General features: G+C 37.8%; 2 protein-coding genes across 4 annotated transcripts in view; one reads left to right on the top strand and one right to left on the bottom strand.

Annotated features, from left to right (window-relative positions):
• ext2 (exostosin glycosyltransferase 2) overlaps positions 1–11,649 on the bottom strand; it is a 25,522-nt gene extending 13,873 nt beyond the window's left edge. Inside the window, exons 1-8 of the mRNA XM_084405302.1 lie at positions 11,449–11,649; positions 10,346–10,686; positions 10,029–10,252; positions 9,727–9,816; positions 6,506–6,622; positions 6,227–6,422; positions 4,618–4,757; positions 4,095–4,188 (exon numbers count right to left, since the gene is read on the bottom strand). Of these exons, the coding sequence (XP_084261428.1) occupies positions 4,095–4,188; positions 4,618–4,757; positions 6,227–6,422; positions 6,506–6,622; positions 9,727–9,816; positions 10,029–10,252; positions 10,346–10,660 (1,176 nt within the window). The 5' untranslated portion in view covers positions 10,661–10,686; positions 11,449–11,649. The remainder of the gene's footprint in view (positions 1–4,094; positions 4,189–4,617; positions 4,758–6,226; positions 6,423–6,505; positions 6,623–9,726; positions 9,817–10,028; positions 10,253–10,345; positions 10,687–11,448) is intronic.
• LOC311288076 (uncharacterized protein) lies at positions 11,317–15,538 on the top strand. Of its 3 annotated transcripts, XM_084405305.1 has the most exons (6): positions 11,830–12,353; positions 12,509–12,579; positions 13,297–13,479; positions 13,561–13,622; positions 13,857–13,997; positions 15,498–15,538. In XM_084405305.1, exons 1-6 carry the CDS (start codon positions 12,190–12,192, stop codon positions 15,507–15,509), a joined length of 633 nt encoding a protein of 210 aa, XP_084261431.1. In that variant the 5' UTR covers positions 11,830–12,189; the 3' UTR covers positions 15,510–15,538. The 3 variants fall into 3 exon arrangements, with proteins under 3 accessions (XP_084261432.1, XP_084261431.1, XP_084261430.1); XM_084405306.1 differs by lacking the exons at positions 11,830–12,353; positions 15,498–15,538 and adding an exon at positions 11,317–11,417 and having other exon boundaries at positions 13,857–14,289; XM_084405304.1 differs by lacking the exon at positions 15,498–15,538 and having other exon boundaries at positions 13,857–14,289.

Genomic DNA, 15,538 nt, shown 5'->3' with positions numbered 1-15,538 from the left:
CCCACCATCCTGCTCATGCCTTTATGACCCCTACACACTTTCAAAGGCAAAACAGCCCATTAAAACACTGGTGACATGACTGCAGGGACCATTCCAGGTGGTTATGAGCCCTTTAGACTATCAGTCTTTTAACTTTTCCACTCAAGTGGCACTGAGACGGCAGCTAAAGTTTAAGAGCAGAGGTCAGGTCATTTTACTCCACACCAGCACAGGGACATGCTGCAATGTAATCACATTTGCCATGCTGCTATAATGCCAATGTGATACAGAAAAAAGGATAGTACTCTTGTACATGAAGAAATGCTGAATTAAATTGATTAAAGTGACAGTAACAAATTTTACATTGGCGAAGATATTTAAAATATTTTAGAACCAACTTTCTAGTCAAAGAATCCTAAAAAAAAAAAAAAAAAAGATGACATTTATCAGGGATTCCCCAAAACCTGTTTGATGAAGATAACAAAATGTTTCTTAAGCACCAAATCAGCATATTAGAATGATTTCTGAAGGATCATGTTACAACGAAACCTGGAGTAATGATGCTGAAAATTCAGCTTTGCCATCATGAGAATAAACAAACCGTTAAAATATAATATAGAAAAGATATTTTAAATTGTAATAATATTTCAGAATATTACTGTTTTTAATGTATTTCTAACAATAAATTCAGCCTTGAGGATAGGAGACTTTAATACATTTTTAAAAACCTTACCGACCCAAACTTTTGAACAGTACTGTACATATTAACTAAAATAAGAAATAATTTCCATAGTACCATTAGAGAATAAAATAGCCCATACTTTTACTAGTTACCACAAAAGTCTGGCAGCTTGCATAAATTCAATCCAACTTAAACCTTTAACAATTAAACCCTGGTCTTTAAATAGAAAATATCTATTTAAAATTATTAATTTAAATAATCTGTCAATACAAGAACACACACTCTTTGCCCACCGCTGCTGATCCATTAACAAACCCAAGGTTCCAGCAGAGAGGGCGAGGAGCACATAAGAGTTAATTACCCATAAAACAGTGCTATCTCCTGCTAGGAGGCGCCATGCCGCAGTGACCCGGCTCCACCCTTCCTGGTCCCGTTTGACCCGGTTCTCTTTAACAGGCCCAACCAAGTGCAGGCTGGGGGCAGCCTCATTACCTGGCCTGACCGCAAACAGTGTCAGATTAGGTCCAACTACAAAGAGTCAAATGAGACCAGGGTGAATAGGAAAGCCATTATTCTTTCTTTCTTTTTTTTCTCAATACACTTTCCTGGGCCAATTACTGAACAACCTCAGCGCTCTAATGGTCCTTCTTTTAAAAAGGAATTGATGAAACAGGTTTGCGAAACATTAAAAAAAGAGAACCCAGACCATTCCAGTTATTCTCACTTAAGTGAACTAAAATCACTGCAGCAAGGCTATTTATTTAATTGCTTCTGAGGGTCTTTAGCTGCTCATCACTTCATTGGTTGGTGTGTTTGTTGTCATTTTCCCAGCCCAGAACTCAGTTCAGCACATTAGAAGAGCGCTGTCACTCCCCCTTCCACCGGCCCCCAAGGGCCTGGCCCTTAAACCTTAAAGAAATACAACTACACAAAAACAGCTTTTCTTTTTTATGGAGAGGGGAAGAGGATTCAAAAAGACTTTCTGATCCCAAGGGGAGCGCAGCCGCCCATAAATCAGCTCGTGATGAAAGTTTCCTTTCCGACCAGGAGAAGGCAGAGAGAAAACCGCACCCCCCAAGTGCTGAACCCGCCCCGTTTGAACGCTTGCAAGAATTTTTATGAGGAGGGAAGAGACGGATTCTCATGAGAGGAGAAAACATTGGCTGCTCTTCTCACACACTTAAGGTTCTTCATACAATACACTCTTGAACATACAAGAAACATTCCTTCCTCTGTGCTTTTATAGGACACTGTTCTATATAAAACACAGGCTAACTGTTGCCATAATAACTGCGGATCGGAATCATAAAGAATTGAATGATTCCGGTTCCAATTTATCTCAATGACTCTGGTTCCAAAAACTATTCCTTTAGTGCTTTTAAGGAAAAAATATTTAGAAAAAAGAAATGCAATTCTATTGCCAAATAAAATAAAATTACATAAACTTTAAACAACAAAGTTCAAAGGTGGCATACAAGCAATACACAAATTGGCCTTAACTGTATTAAAATTATAATACACAAACAAAAAAATATGTAACATTTAATTTATTTAATAATATTGACACTATTGGTATAAAGTATCTTTGACTACACAATGTCATATGAACAACCAGCCAGTCACTACACTGCTTTATGTCTCACAAGCCTTAACGCAAAAAAAGTTCATATACATGGTTTAAAAATAAATTCAGCTCATGAGTCATTAGTTTAGGAATAGCCTTGACTTTACTGATTCCACTGGAAAGTTGATATTCAGCAAAAAGAAGAAAAAAAAAAACATTAGTTCTGGAAACTGTTGGATAACAGAGCTTACACATCATTGTTTTGACTCACTAGGAAGAATAGGTTCATATTATAAGAGTCATTCATTATGGAGAATCAGTTGGACTACACAGGTTGCAGTGCATGTTTGTTTTGTTTTTTTATTCACTAAAGAACCAGCTCAGCATCATTTGTTCTGGGAATCTGACTAAACTGGTCCCGCTGTAAATTTCATGCTATAGATTCAGCAGTGGTGCCGCACAGCAAAGACTGTCAGAGTAGTTTAGTGCATTATTTTGTCCTAAATCACTGCCAATATAACAAATAACATCATTCTATGTGCTGATTATACTAAATAACCATTAGGCAAAAGTAATAAGCGCTGAGTAAAACATGCACACAAACTGGAGGCTGGAAGACTTGGAGATCACACCATGAAGTACAGTAGATGGCTGCCCCCTCTATTGGTCAAAATGCAGAGAAGCTACACTACACCTATTCCAATCCTCACAACTGTCTACATTACTTCTGCATTTTATGCAGTCCGACCCTGAAAGTTCAAGGGGGATGTTTTCTGGCAAGATCAAGAACAAAGTAGTAGGATTTTTTATGTTTTTTTGTTAAATCCAAGTAAGGTATATATCAAGACCCGGTTCTTTTGTACAATGGCAGCCATTCAATCGCTCTACTGTCTGGAGGTGGTATAGGCTAGTAAGAAAGGAGTGGATCAAGATGTGTTCAAGTGTGGGCTGATATCTCACTGGCTTCGTGCCATGTCATATTTCCAGCACAAGTTGTGTTTCTGCACACCAAGTCTTAACACCACCCAGAAACCTGTGGAACTAAACTACAACATTCTCCTCACACAAAATATTCAACATCGAGATGAAGAACTTGAGATTGAAGAAGCCAATGGATAATTATGGCTAACTTATAGTATTCTACATGGCAACATATAATTACTCTAAACCACTCTGTAGTGGTTTCTCTTTAATAAAATATCTCTTTACATGTATTCCATGTGGTTTAGCCACTTTAATATAAGTGTACAGCTGAAAAAGCTGAAGGGAAAAAATTAAAGCAAAAGTGTGCGGTTAACAATTTGTTTGGATAAAGATACATCACTAATACTTAAAATTAGCTTTCATCATGATTTAATATGGCGAGAGAAATTTCATCTTCAGAGAATCAGAAGCATACACTTAAAGGAATATTGTTTTTGGCATTAACCCACCTGTCTAACATTTATTTTCATAGTGGAGCTAGCACTCCATTGAAAGGAAGAAAGAATGTAGTGGAGAATAAGAGAGGTTGTGACTCCTTTAACCTTGCCTTCACCCTGTATTAAACCTGAGAGGGTTGGTTGCATTTAGTCTGAGAATGACTCAGCTGTTATTGAACTCTGCCATCAGTTCTGACAGCATTTGGTACTGTTTAGCAACTGTCACACCGGGTTGAGGGTTATTGGACCGTTTTTCACAAATAGCTCCAAGTGTGTTTTGTACTTCTGCTCAAAATTTTGCAGTAAAGGACAAGAGTGAATAGTACAAAAAGTGTCTTCGCTTTAATTTTCAGTCCTTGGACTGACTCAATACTGAAAATTACCCATTAAACACAACAAATGAATTCACATTCGGACCGTGAATACAATGCTGTAATAGCATTCTTACCTGTCTCTGCATCTCCTCCACCTGTCTGTGAGGAATGCTCTTCAAAATAGTGTACATCTCAGGCAACTTTTCTTCTGGAATGACAACGGATGCCCTGCAAGTACACACACACAAATGACACTGTATTCCATGCGCTTGATTTTCATGTGACCAAGTCAATATTACCGTGTATGAAAACACATAACCAGGACTAGTTCAGATATTGAAATATTACAAACACAAGCATATGCACAACAAACAAAGCAAACAAAAGACAAAGATAGCGGCATGTCTTTTGTTTGCTTTGTTTGTTGTGCGTGTGCTTGTGTTTGTCATATTTCCATATCTGAATGTTGATGAACGTCTGATCTGCTAAACATTACATATTCAGTGTTAGCTCATGATTTTCAGAAGCTTTAAATAAGTGTTTAATATGATTTTCTTCATTAGATATTCATAAAGTGATTACCAAGTCAGCTAACTGTATCATATTAACTTTATTCATGATGAAAGTGACTGACAGCACTGGAATTTTGGTGTTTACCTTTTCCAGTCCAGTACTTCAGAGAAAGGCAGAATGTAAGAATCAGCCATGATGACAGGGACACATCCGGCCTGCAGCACGTCACTGAGAGTGGCCTGTCCGAGCCGGGCCCCACGCAGAACCACACAGAACGATGACTCCTACAGAACACACAGGGGATACATTTGTTATCTCTAATAACGATACACCCCCAGACCTCTTCAGTGATGCTGTAACATAGAGAGTAGTGTGATCTAGCTGTGTGGTGTAAATGAAGGGGTTGTAATGAAAGGTGCTAGGATCAGATTCTAGAGGGGCTTTGTGTTGAAAAGGGGGGGTGATGGCTCTCACAGGGATTTGGCCTCCGCTCCTTCTCACTGTGGAACGTCTCCCAGATGTGCTGCAGCACCCAGCCCAGATGATAAGCATACTTCCTGTCTAGACAGGGCTGGACGGGAGATGAGCGTGGTGGACAGGAACAGTGTTTGTTTCTATTGCTTACACTGATGGAGAAATGTGTTGCGGTGGTAAAGATCGTTTCTGAACGGGTTAAAGATTTAAAGGGGTCATGACAAATTTGTTATTTTAACATATTCCTTGAGGTAATAAAATTTATTTGTACAATTTTTTATATATACAGCCACTCAAAATAGCCACTCTGGTGCTTTGAACAAACAAATAATCCTACAACATGCTCAGAGACACCATTAAAAATAAAAAAATATATACCATCCACTTGTTCCTGACATGGGTGTGCTTCTGAAGTCCAGTGGGGGCAATTTACAGTTTAAACAGTATCTAGACAGTTGTTAGTCATTAAGTGACTGAGTGCCAGTGGGTGGGGGTTTATGGTGCAATGATACATAACTTTTCATCAAAGTCTTGCTCTAGAGGAAGTGTTTTTAATGGGGAGGATGTTTTCATGAAACTTGCAGGATGCTTTAATGGCACAAAGACATTACAAGTTGAAGATCAAGAAAAAATTGATTTCTCATGACCCTTTAAAGGGTTCGTTGACCCAAAAAAATTCTGTCATTAATTACTCACCCTGATGTCGTTCCAAACCCCTAAGAATTTCGTTCATCTTTGGAACACAAATGAAGATCTTTTTAATGAAGTGAGAGCTTTCTGTCTCTCCATTGACAGCCTACTCAACTACCACTGTCAAGGCCCAGAGAGATAAAGACATTATTAAAGTAATCCATGTGACTCCAGTGGTTTAACCTCAATTTTATGAAGCGACGTGAGTGCTTTGTTTGTGTAAAGAGAGATACATTTTTGCAAATAAAGTGGTACATTTATTTTTTTTGCTCAAACAAAGCACTCGCGTCAATTTATACAATTGAGGTTAAATCACTGGAGTCACATGGATTACTCTAATGATATCTTTACTACCTTTCTTGAAAGTGGTAGTTGAGTAGGCTGTCAATGGAGAGACAGAAAGCTCTCCGTCGTCAGGAAAATTAACTAATAATTTATTATAAAAAAAATGTAAATCAGATGTTAGTCTAGTAGTTGATAATGTATGCAATGTAATTGGCGCTATTTAAAAAAACTCTAGGATATTCATTATGCAAAAATTCCAAGTGAATTGAATGTTTAATATGAACGGATGATCAGTGACACCAACCTGTAAGATTTGTGGGTAGTCGTAGACCTGTCCTTTATAGCAGCGCTTTCTGACTGAGGCCAAACCCTGAGAGAGGTTACTGCATTTGTCTAGGAGGAGCAGGGCCTCCCCATTCTCCTCCTTCAGCCTCTCCAGTTCCACACGGTATTCCCGATGGATGGCCGTCTGAGATGATAGAATGAAGTACCGCCGTGGCCTGGAGAAAACGCGTATTATTTGATGCCATTTTCCATCATTAAATCTAATCCGGCTGATCAATGTCAATGAGCAGGATCTCACCCTGGTTGCCTTTCAGGAAGGTCCACCTCAGCAGATAAGGGGCTATACACGGGGATGCTGACATCATAACCCTGCCTGTATGTCCATGTGGAGAAGCCTCCCCCAGCCAGCAGTGCTCTGTGAAACAAATGCAATGAAGATGACAACTCTGTCGCCGCGAGCATCTGCAAATGCGCTGAAGATGAAACACGTCCCTAATCTGGTTTTACATAACAAATGTGCGAACATGCCACTCCGGAGCATTTAACAGAGTTGCCTTTGCGTCCAAGTTATATGAGTCAATAAAACTTCAAACACCTCTCTGTTTGAGGGAACAGAGAGTGTATAGGGAGAGCTGCAAATATCGCCACGCAACATACAACATCTTTTTATCTCACCCCACACATATGCACATACGGGCAGCTGGTTCTGATGAGGCTGCACGCCAAATGGAGCACAGCTGGATGAGCCCAGGAAATTCCCTACAGCTCCAGATAAGTGTTCATCATTTCAGGGCTTTCTAGTACATAAAACTCACCTTTTCCACCCAAAGCAAAAGATCAGCCAAGTAATAGGCTGAGAAACATGGCCTATACTGCAGTAAATACCAGGGTTCTCATTTATAAAACTGTGCGTAGGATCCTTACTAGAAGTGTGCGTGCGCCCAAAAGGCAAAAATGGCGTACGCAAAAAAAATATTCAGACTTATAAAACCGCGTGTACGCCAGAACCTGCGCTGAATTCCCTTTATAAATCCCAATCAGCGGAAGATTGTGCACATGCGTCTCCTCCCCGAAATAACCATATATGGAGCTTGCAACGCCTAGTTTTACTATGCATATCCTCATCTGCATATCACTTGCATATGCATATTCATCCACGTGATAACATGTTTAACGGTACAAGACATTTGGAAAATATGAGATACAGATGTGCCGTCACATTACATAGCTAAAAATAATTTAGTAGCCTATCCTTGCCTTTAATTTCTTTATATTTTTAATGGAAACAAACAGATAGGCCTTATTGTGCATTATTGATCATTATTTGCGCAGAAATATTTCCTCAGACCATATCATGTGCTAAGCAATCCTCGCTGTAGTTAAAACATTAAAACACAGCATGCCACTGGAAAAGTGTTCAAAAGCATTGCATCCACAACAAGTATTTATATTTTTTATAATATAAATTCTTTTTGTAACTTCTTGGTAATGATTTCATGTAATTTAAGTGCTTAACTCCATTAATGAGAATGGCATATTTAATCTAAATGTGTATATCAGATGTAGCCTAAAGCATAGTTTTAATCATTATTTTATTATTGTGAACATGCACTGTATTTATGATTAGGACTCATAATGAAGATTTAAAGTGGTTTTCCTTCATCTGCCGTCAGTCATTCAGCTCACCATCGGTGTCGCCAAACTGCTCCGTCTCCAAAATGTTCGTACGCATGGGTCAGAGTTTGCGTGCAGGTGCGGAAATTTTCCCGTCAAGTTTGTTTTTATAAATCACAACTTATGCGTCGGAAGTGGCGTACGCCTCTTTCAGGGCCTGTTTTGTGCGTACGCAACGGTTATAAATGAGGCCCCAGGAGATTATGTTTGTCTGCCTGCTCTAGGCGGTAGCGTGTTCTTCTCTTTCATGATCACTCTCACTGCATCTTTGAACTCTTGATCTAAGGAACAAACTAGGATGATCATACATACGTAGATACAAATACATATTAGGAAATGTAATTGTAAAAAAGTAAAGATGACAGTTTGGGTTTACATCTGAAAAGGACAGTTCTGTGACACTGATCTGTGTGAATGGATTTGTTGGGATGGTTGTATTTTAATTATATATTGCAAGCATTCCCATTTCTCTCAATATCAAGATTGTTGAAATCAAAACCAAAAATATACTTAAATCCAACATGGATTGCTTAAACATGGATTGCTTAAACATGGCATCAACCTGATAGTGCTGAGGTTCAATGTCATTGAGGACATCCATGTATCAATCCATTCTCATTAGTCCAGAGGTAAAATAGTGCCATGTTGTAAACTTCTGTGAACAACTATCTTGAGATCAAAATTTAAGAGAGGATATGGGAGCATTTTTTGCTTCTCAGTCAGGTGACATTGCTTAGGTCAATCATGAGGACAACACTGCCCTCAACTGGCAGACATAACATCTGAACTCTATCAGAAGTTAGCCATTGTTTTCAGTGACAATTTTTGACCTCTGGAATTTATGTCAAAGACTGGAATTAATTTGAACAATTATGGCCCCCAATTATAAAATCAAATACAAAAGTAGATGTAAATAACTTTAGTCTTTGGTCTCAAATCTGGACATGTTTAGTGTTTTCAGGCCTGATTTTAATGAAGAAATAATTTCCTATTAGCTACACATTCAACACCACTTGCTTCTGAAACTAAATGAAATGACAACAATGTGAATAATGAAATGTGAGAGTACAAATCTTTCCTAGGTTGCACCATACCAGAATGAGACCAAAATATCAGAACGAGAAACAGTTATACAAAATAGTGTTTGTGATCTGAATGGAAAAGTAAAAAAATAAACTCAAATGAGGATTTGAACACTGTCCTCACAATATGCATAATACCTAATCAAGTATAAAGATAGAGTATAGAGACTGTTCGAAAATAACATTACCGGTTCAAAAGTTTGGGGTCGGTAAGATTTTTTTTTATGTTCCTAAAAGAAGTCTCTTATGTTCAGCAAGGCTGCATTTATTTAACCAAAAATTTAAATAACTGTTTTCTGTTTTCATTTATTTTAAAATATGGTTTATTCCTGTGATGGCAAAGCTGAATTGTCAGGAGCCATTCTTATTCATAATCATTCATATGCAGATTAGGTGCTCAAGAAACACTTATTATTATCACTTAGTTACTACTATTATTATTATTATTATTATTATTATTATTATATCTTATTATTAAAAATATACACGTATTAGCAAAGTTGAAAACAGTTGTGCTGCTTAATATTTTTGTGGTAACAGTGATAAAAAAAGTCATGATCCTTTGATGAACAGAAAGCTTAAAAGAACATTTTTAACAATGTGAAAGTCTTTAATATCTAATTAAAGTATCTAATTAAAAAACTATCACTGACCCCAAACTTCTGAATTACGTAGTACATAATGTCAATATGATTTGAGAACTTTCAGACTTCCTGTCAAGTTTAACAATTTTGTGTGCCTATTAATTACTCCTATATCTCACCTGTCTCTGGGCACATCCAGAGCTGTATTGTAGTCAGGGGGTCCTCCAGGAAGCATGTTAAACAGCAGGTGGTTCATGCCTTTGTCCCACCTGAAAAAAAGTATCATAAACATGCTGAATATATATAGCTTGAAACGGTCAGTTATGACTTCAAAATACAGTACCTAAAAGCTAAAATCTAAGAGTTATATAAATAATAGCTCACAAGAGATCCAGAAGTGACACCATAATAGAGAACAACTGAGGTCCTTGTACAGCAGAAGTGGTTTGATTTGTAGATAATGAAGGATAAATATATGTACCTGGGCAGCATGGCCAGTGCCTGAGCAGTTTCACGAATCCGCAGAGAGTTCTGATTCATCACATCAATGGAGGGTATGAACAGGCACGCTCTAGTCACATCGTCAGTGTAAAAATCACTGTCTGAGATGGCGCTCAGCAGGTCGTTGTATTCTCGAGACAGGCCAGTGCTACTGATGGGCACCCCTACCTCATCCACAAATCTCTGAAGAGGATAGATGTACACCTGTGGACAAATACGATTAATAGATCAAGGAATGACATACAGCCCAAAAAACATCAATCATTAATACAATCGTTTCTTCTTCAATCGCATCACCTTGATTTTATTCTTGGGATTATATCCACAGCGATACACATCAAAGCAAGTGTGCATCCGACAGCTCAGGTCACCCCTTTCAGGAATAGGGCTGCTCACAGGTATCCTGACCAAAGGAGCGTCATGCACACTACGGCGGTCCAGACTCCATTCTGCAGAGGACTCAATGGAGTGAGGCCAGAACTGGAACATCCCTGTTGCGATCAACCCCAGCAGGACCACAGAGAAGAGGGTGATGTAGTAGATCCGATGTTTAGTCTTCATGCGGGGAATGAGAGCAGGGCCCCGGGAACCATACTTCACTGCTGCACACATGATGAGCCCGTCCAGAGCCAAAACCACTGCAGAAGACACAAACGCCACTGATGAACATCTACACATGTCAGAGAATATCATGGACTGCACATGATCTTTACCAAATCATTTACTATAACTATATGACTGATGCATCGAATTACAAATGAACTTAGATTAGATTATTGATTGTTTTAATTTATTATATGACTGATCCATCTAATTACATTTCATATATGATTGTTCATTCTAATTGATATTTGTTGTATGATTGATCCATCTAATCAATTCATGATTAATCCAAATTCCAATTAACTTATTGTACATGATAATAAAATTATTTAGAATTTAATGGATTAATTGGAATTACATATAATTACGCCACTAAACTCCAAATAATCTGTTATATGACTTATTCATCAAACTCCAAATAATTTATTATGTGATGGATTGTTCCCATTCTAATTTATTATATGCCTGATGCATATATGCTGATGTAGCCTACTGATGTGTTTTCTCATATTATTGATGAATTTACTTACAAATAACTTAATCTATGACTGATTCGTCCAATTCTAATTTATTAATTATACGACTGATTAATTCCAATGAATCATATTATCAGTCACTCAAATTTAAGTTAATTTCTTATAACCACTCCCTCTGGTTTCTTAATGATTTATATTTATTAGTAAAAGCAGGCCATATTTCATCGTCTTACTAAAAATATGCCCTGTCTCGAGTTGTAAATCCAAAACACACTCGCTAACGATAGCAGGTAAGCTAGCCACTCAAATTTATGAACTAACCTTCACGGTGTCCAGTTTATGGCCTCAAATCTCAGCACGCCTCAACCATAATCTCAATTGTTAGTCCAGTATGGTGTAAAGACTGAAAGTGAAAATTTTCACTGAATTTTGTTTATTATCCCACTACACATTCCTTACGCTAAAGGGACAGCTGACAGGAAAAAAAAAGAAATGCGTCTCTCCTTCACGTGTGAGTGCCATACAGTCTTGTTTTAATTCGGGCCGCGTAGCGCCCTCTGCTGTAGAGGGAGAACGACTGTGCGCCATAGGCTGCGTCTCGAAACCTAGTGAGCCGCCTACCTAGACAGCATTTTGGAGTGGTTAATGCCTCGTACCTTATGTGTCTAGATAGTCAGCTCACGCGTTTTTAGACACAACCATACACAAGAGCTAATCAGCTTATGGTTTCAGGCAGCCACCATTTTTTTCTTACGGCGTAAATAACTTTAAACGTCATTGTTGTGCATTGGTTTGAACATTAGGGCAAACATTTATATATGGCTGGTGTTTTTAGACAAGAAACAATCCTCTGGGTCCTGTTCTTCGACTGTGGTTTAACAAAGCCCGGATTAGTTTACATATCCCGGATTGAGCTGGCTCGATAGGCTATCTGAAATTGACTTTTTTCCCGATTCTTCCAACATATCCATATCTCGGATTTAAGTATCTAGCTAATTTCAGGAGGACTCATTAAGGTATCTGAGCGTTCGTGTGAAGATTGAACAGTTCCATAACTGTATCATGGCCAAACAACAGCGTGCTGCATATTTCAGCCCGACTGAATTGCAACTTCTAATTGAAGGATATAACGAAGTTAAACATTTAATAAAGACCAAAGGGAATACAATAGCGGCTGCAAAAGTCCGTCAGGATGCGTGGCGAAAAATATCTGTCAAATTAAATGCGTAAGTATAGTCTACATGTAATTAGTCTGGGAGAGTTCGTTATGCAGTAAACATGACGCATGTGCTACACTACAGCTTGTGTATGAATCAAATGTCTAAGCTCAGCTGCTTTCTCTCTCATTCTGCTCTTTGTCACGCCCACATTTCAATTGTAGATCCAACCCTATGGGACCGAGACGAACGTGGCAGCAAGTGAAGACGAAATACAAGAACATCGTTCAAAGTGGTAGGTCGTAGGTTTTTCGATTTTGGTGATGCCAGCCCACGGGCCATGTTAATATGATAATCCCCTTTGTTAGGGACTCCCTTCCTATCTATAAAGGCCCATCTATACTGTGTGTGGAAAAATAAGAATAATATTCTAAATACAACATGTTATTTGCTAAATTAAATAACTTGCTTTCACAATGTACTCAAATATTATCTGGATAAGTGTAAGTCAGCATAGGCATATCTCTTTTTTTAGTCACTATTTGAGTAATGTCAGGTGTATAAACATGAAGAGAAACACTTTTTCAAAGATATTGCACTATGATATAATTATAATATAATTATATAGGTAATAAGGTCTTAAAATCCCAAATGGGTTGCAAAAGGTGAGGAGAAACTCTCACAAACTACTCTTGAAAGCATGTGCAGTATAACACAGATTTGTTGATTAAATTTCTGTGTTTAAAAACTATAGCTTTCAATATAAATCTACAAATAAAGATACATCTTATTCTTATTATCTTTACTCCGTCTTTAGAAACCAGATTGAAATTGTAACCAAACCTTTATATTGTACATGTTTTACACTTTTTCCCCCTGTGACAGTTTCTGCAGACCCCTAGCACCCCCTTGTGGCCCGGGCCCAGTTTGAAAACCCCTGGTCTATATAAAATACTCAATGTGTTTTGAAGTGTTTTTGAATTGAATAACTTCAAAGATGCAAATAATTTAGCTAACAAGAGAAGGGCTGCCCTAAAGACGATGGGACTACTTCCAGTCCCAACAAAAGAGGAGTACATAGATGAGGAGGAGCTGGCCCCTGAGAACGATGTGGAGGGTCCTATCATAGAGCACATAGTTGGCGGCTGCTGCTCTGACCCAGGAGATGTGGCTGGCTGCAGCACTTATGTCAAAGGTATCCGCACCTCTGTCTTTCTTTGTCTCTTTAAATCAATACTGCAGTTAAATTTACATCATTCATATCACATCATTTCAGTGACTGAACATGGATTGAACCTCCTTCCGCCACCTATATTATCAGATGATGAACTGGACTCTGTAAGTTTGCAGCTCAGATTTTTTTTTTTTTTTTTTTTATGGGATGTCAGTTATCATAGTATTAAATAAATAATATAATATGTAATACTAAATGCTTAATTAAAAAAAACATGTACAATTTGTTTATAATACAATATTTAACAAAGGGTATGTGGCAGGGCATAACAGTACTATTTGGTGATATAAAATGCTGGAAGATGTTTTTTAATGCTCACTTTTTTTCTTTTTTTTAAGGAACCTTTGGAGGATGTTAAGACCCTGTACAAAAAGTATCTCCAAGTCGAGATCTACAACAGAAAGCAAGAAATGGCATACAGAGCCTTAAAAATGCGCAAAGTGGAGAAGGAAATACAGTTGTTGGACAGAAAGTTGGATGTAAGTGATATTGTCAGAATAAAAGGAAAAGTGTACCTTAAGCATGGGCGTCAGTTTGGTTTGAAATGTGCTGGGGACAGAGACGCATTCGGAAGTGCATTTTCAGAAGTGCTGGGTACAATGACGCATTCATTTTTTCTCTCTTTCGCGCAGGTTATGTTTTGAAAGACGATGTCCTAGCTCAGGCACGGCCCCACTTTTCAACAGGCCCACCTAAAACTTAAAAAAATAAAAAATAAAAAAAACTTTGACTACATTATAATTTTGTCAATAATTATAAAAAAATCGCCAATAAGCTCATAATTTGTGCTAAAATAGTGTTTAGTTTTAAAAACCATTTTAAAAAGCTGGTTATATTTTGATGTTTCTGCGCAAGTCCAGCAGACAGTGAGGTTCGGGTTTGTTCCGATCAGAGCTCGTGAGTGGAGAGCGCATTTCTGAATATTCTGCTCGTTCATTCCGCAGGGTCGCTCGCTCAACCCAGATGTCCTGTTGCCTGGTTCGAAAATATGTGGAATAAGGGCTGCTTCCGACTAAAAGTTTTTTCCTAGTCAACTAGTAGGCTAGTTGTTCATTTAAGTCATTCGTGGACAAATCGCCCCTTTATATTAATTTAATTACTTATAGCCTAGCTACGCACTCAAGCGCACGACCGCACGCATAAAGCTTGCCACAAAGAACCAGTAAAAGTAATGATTATGACTGTGTCTAAATGTGTCTAAATACGCTGTGAATATGAATGTGCATTATACGCTGAGTTTCGGTTCATTTATGAGACGAACTCCGCCAGTTCACTCGCCGGCGCCTCCATGTCGTGATTCTGCTATATTTACTTCTTATTTATTAAATCCAGGCAATTGGTTCATGAAACATTGATTAAAATTAAGATATAATTAATACAAAACGAAATTCACTTTAAAGAAAGGCAGCTGTTCTGTTTGAGGTCTCTGTGAAAGTTTTAAAGCAGTCTTTTAGTGCCACTTTCAGAGCGCCCGTCTGTAACCGAGAACTGACACGTTGTTTTTTCCCTCATAAATGCGAACACGGAAACTAAAATAAAATGAATATTATAATGTTTTTTTGTTGGGTCAGACAATGATTACCAAATTTCTCTCTCATATTGCTCCTCACAACCACTGAAAACGGTCAAACAAATCGAACCAAAAGTCAAATTAATATGGATGGAAGTTAAAAGTGGTGGGTACAAAATTACTCATGACGAAATCTGGTGGGTACGCGTCCCTCCCGTCCCCCCCGAAATCGACGCCTGTGACCTTAAGACCCACTAAAATATGATGGACAAAATGAAATATAAATATTTGTTTTCTGTGCAATTTTTAAGTGTAAACTAAAAATGTAAAATGTAATTATTTGTTTTACATATTTATATATGTGTGTGTATGTGTGTGTTATTTCAAAGTTGAAAGTGGGCTGAATAGGTGTACTTACCTGAATTACCTTTTAACTTTATTAACTTACCTTTTTTTTTTCTCATTACAGGATGGTCTTTGATATGCATCAATAAAGCATTTTTATATAAA

This window comes from Rutilus rutilus, assembly GCF_951802725.1.
Source record: "Rutilus rutilus genome assembly, chromosome: 3".
NCBI lineage: Eukaryota > Metazoa > Chordata > Actinopteri > Cypriniformes > Leuciscidae > Rutilus > Rutilus rutilus.
The sequence above is the reverse complement of the archived record's forward strand: the minus strand, read 5'-3'. Positions and strand labels throughout refer to the sequence as shown.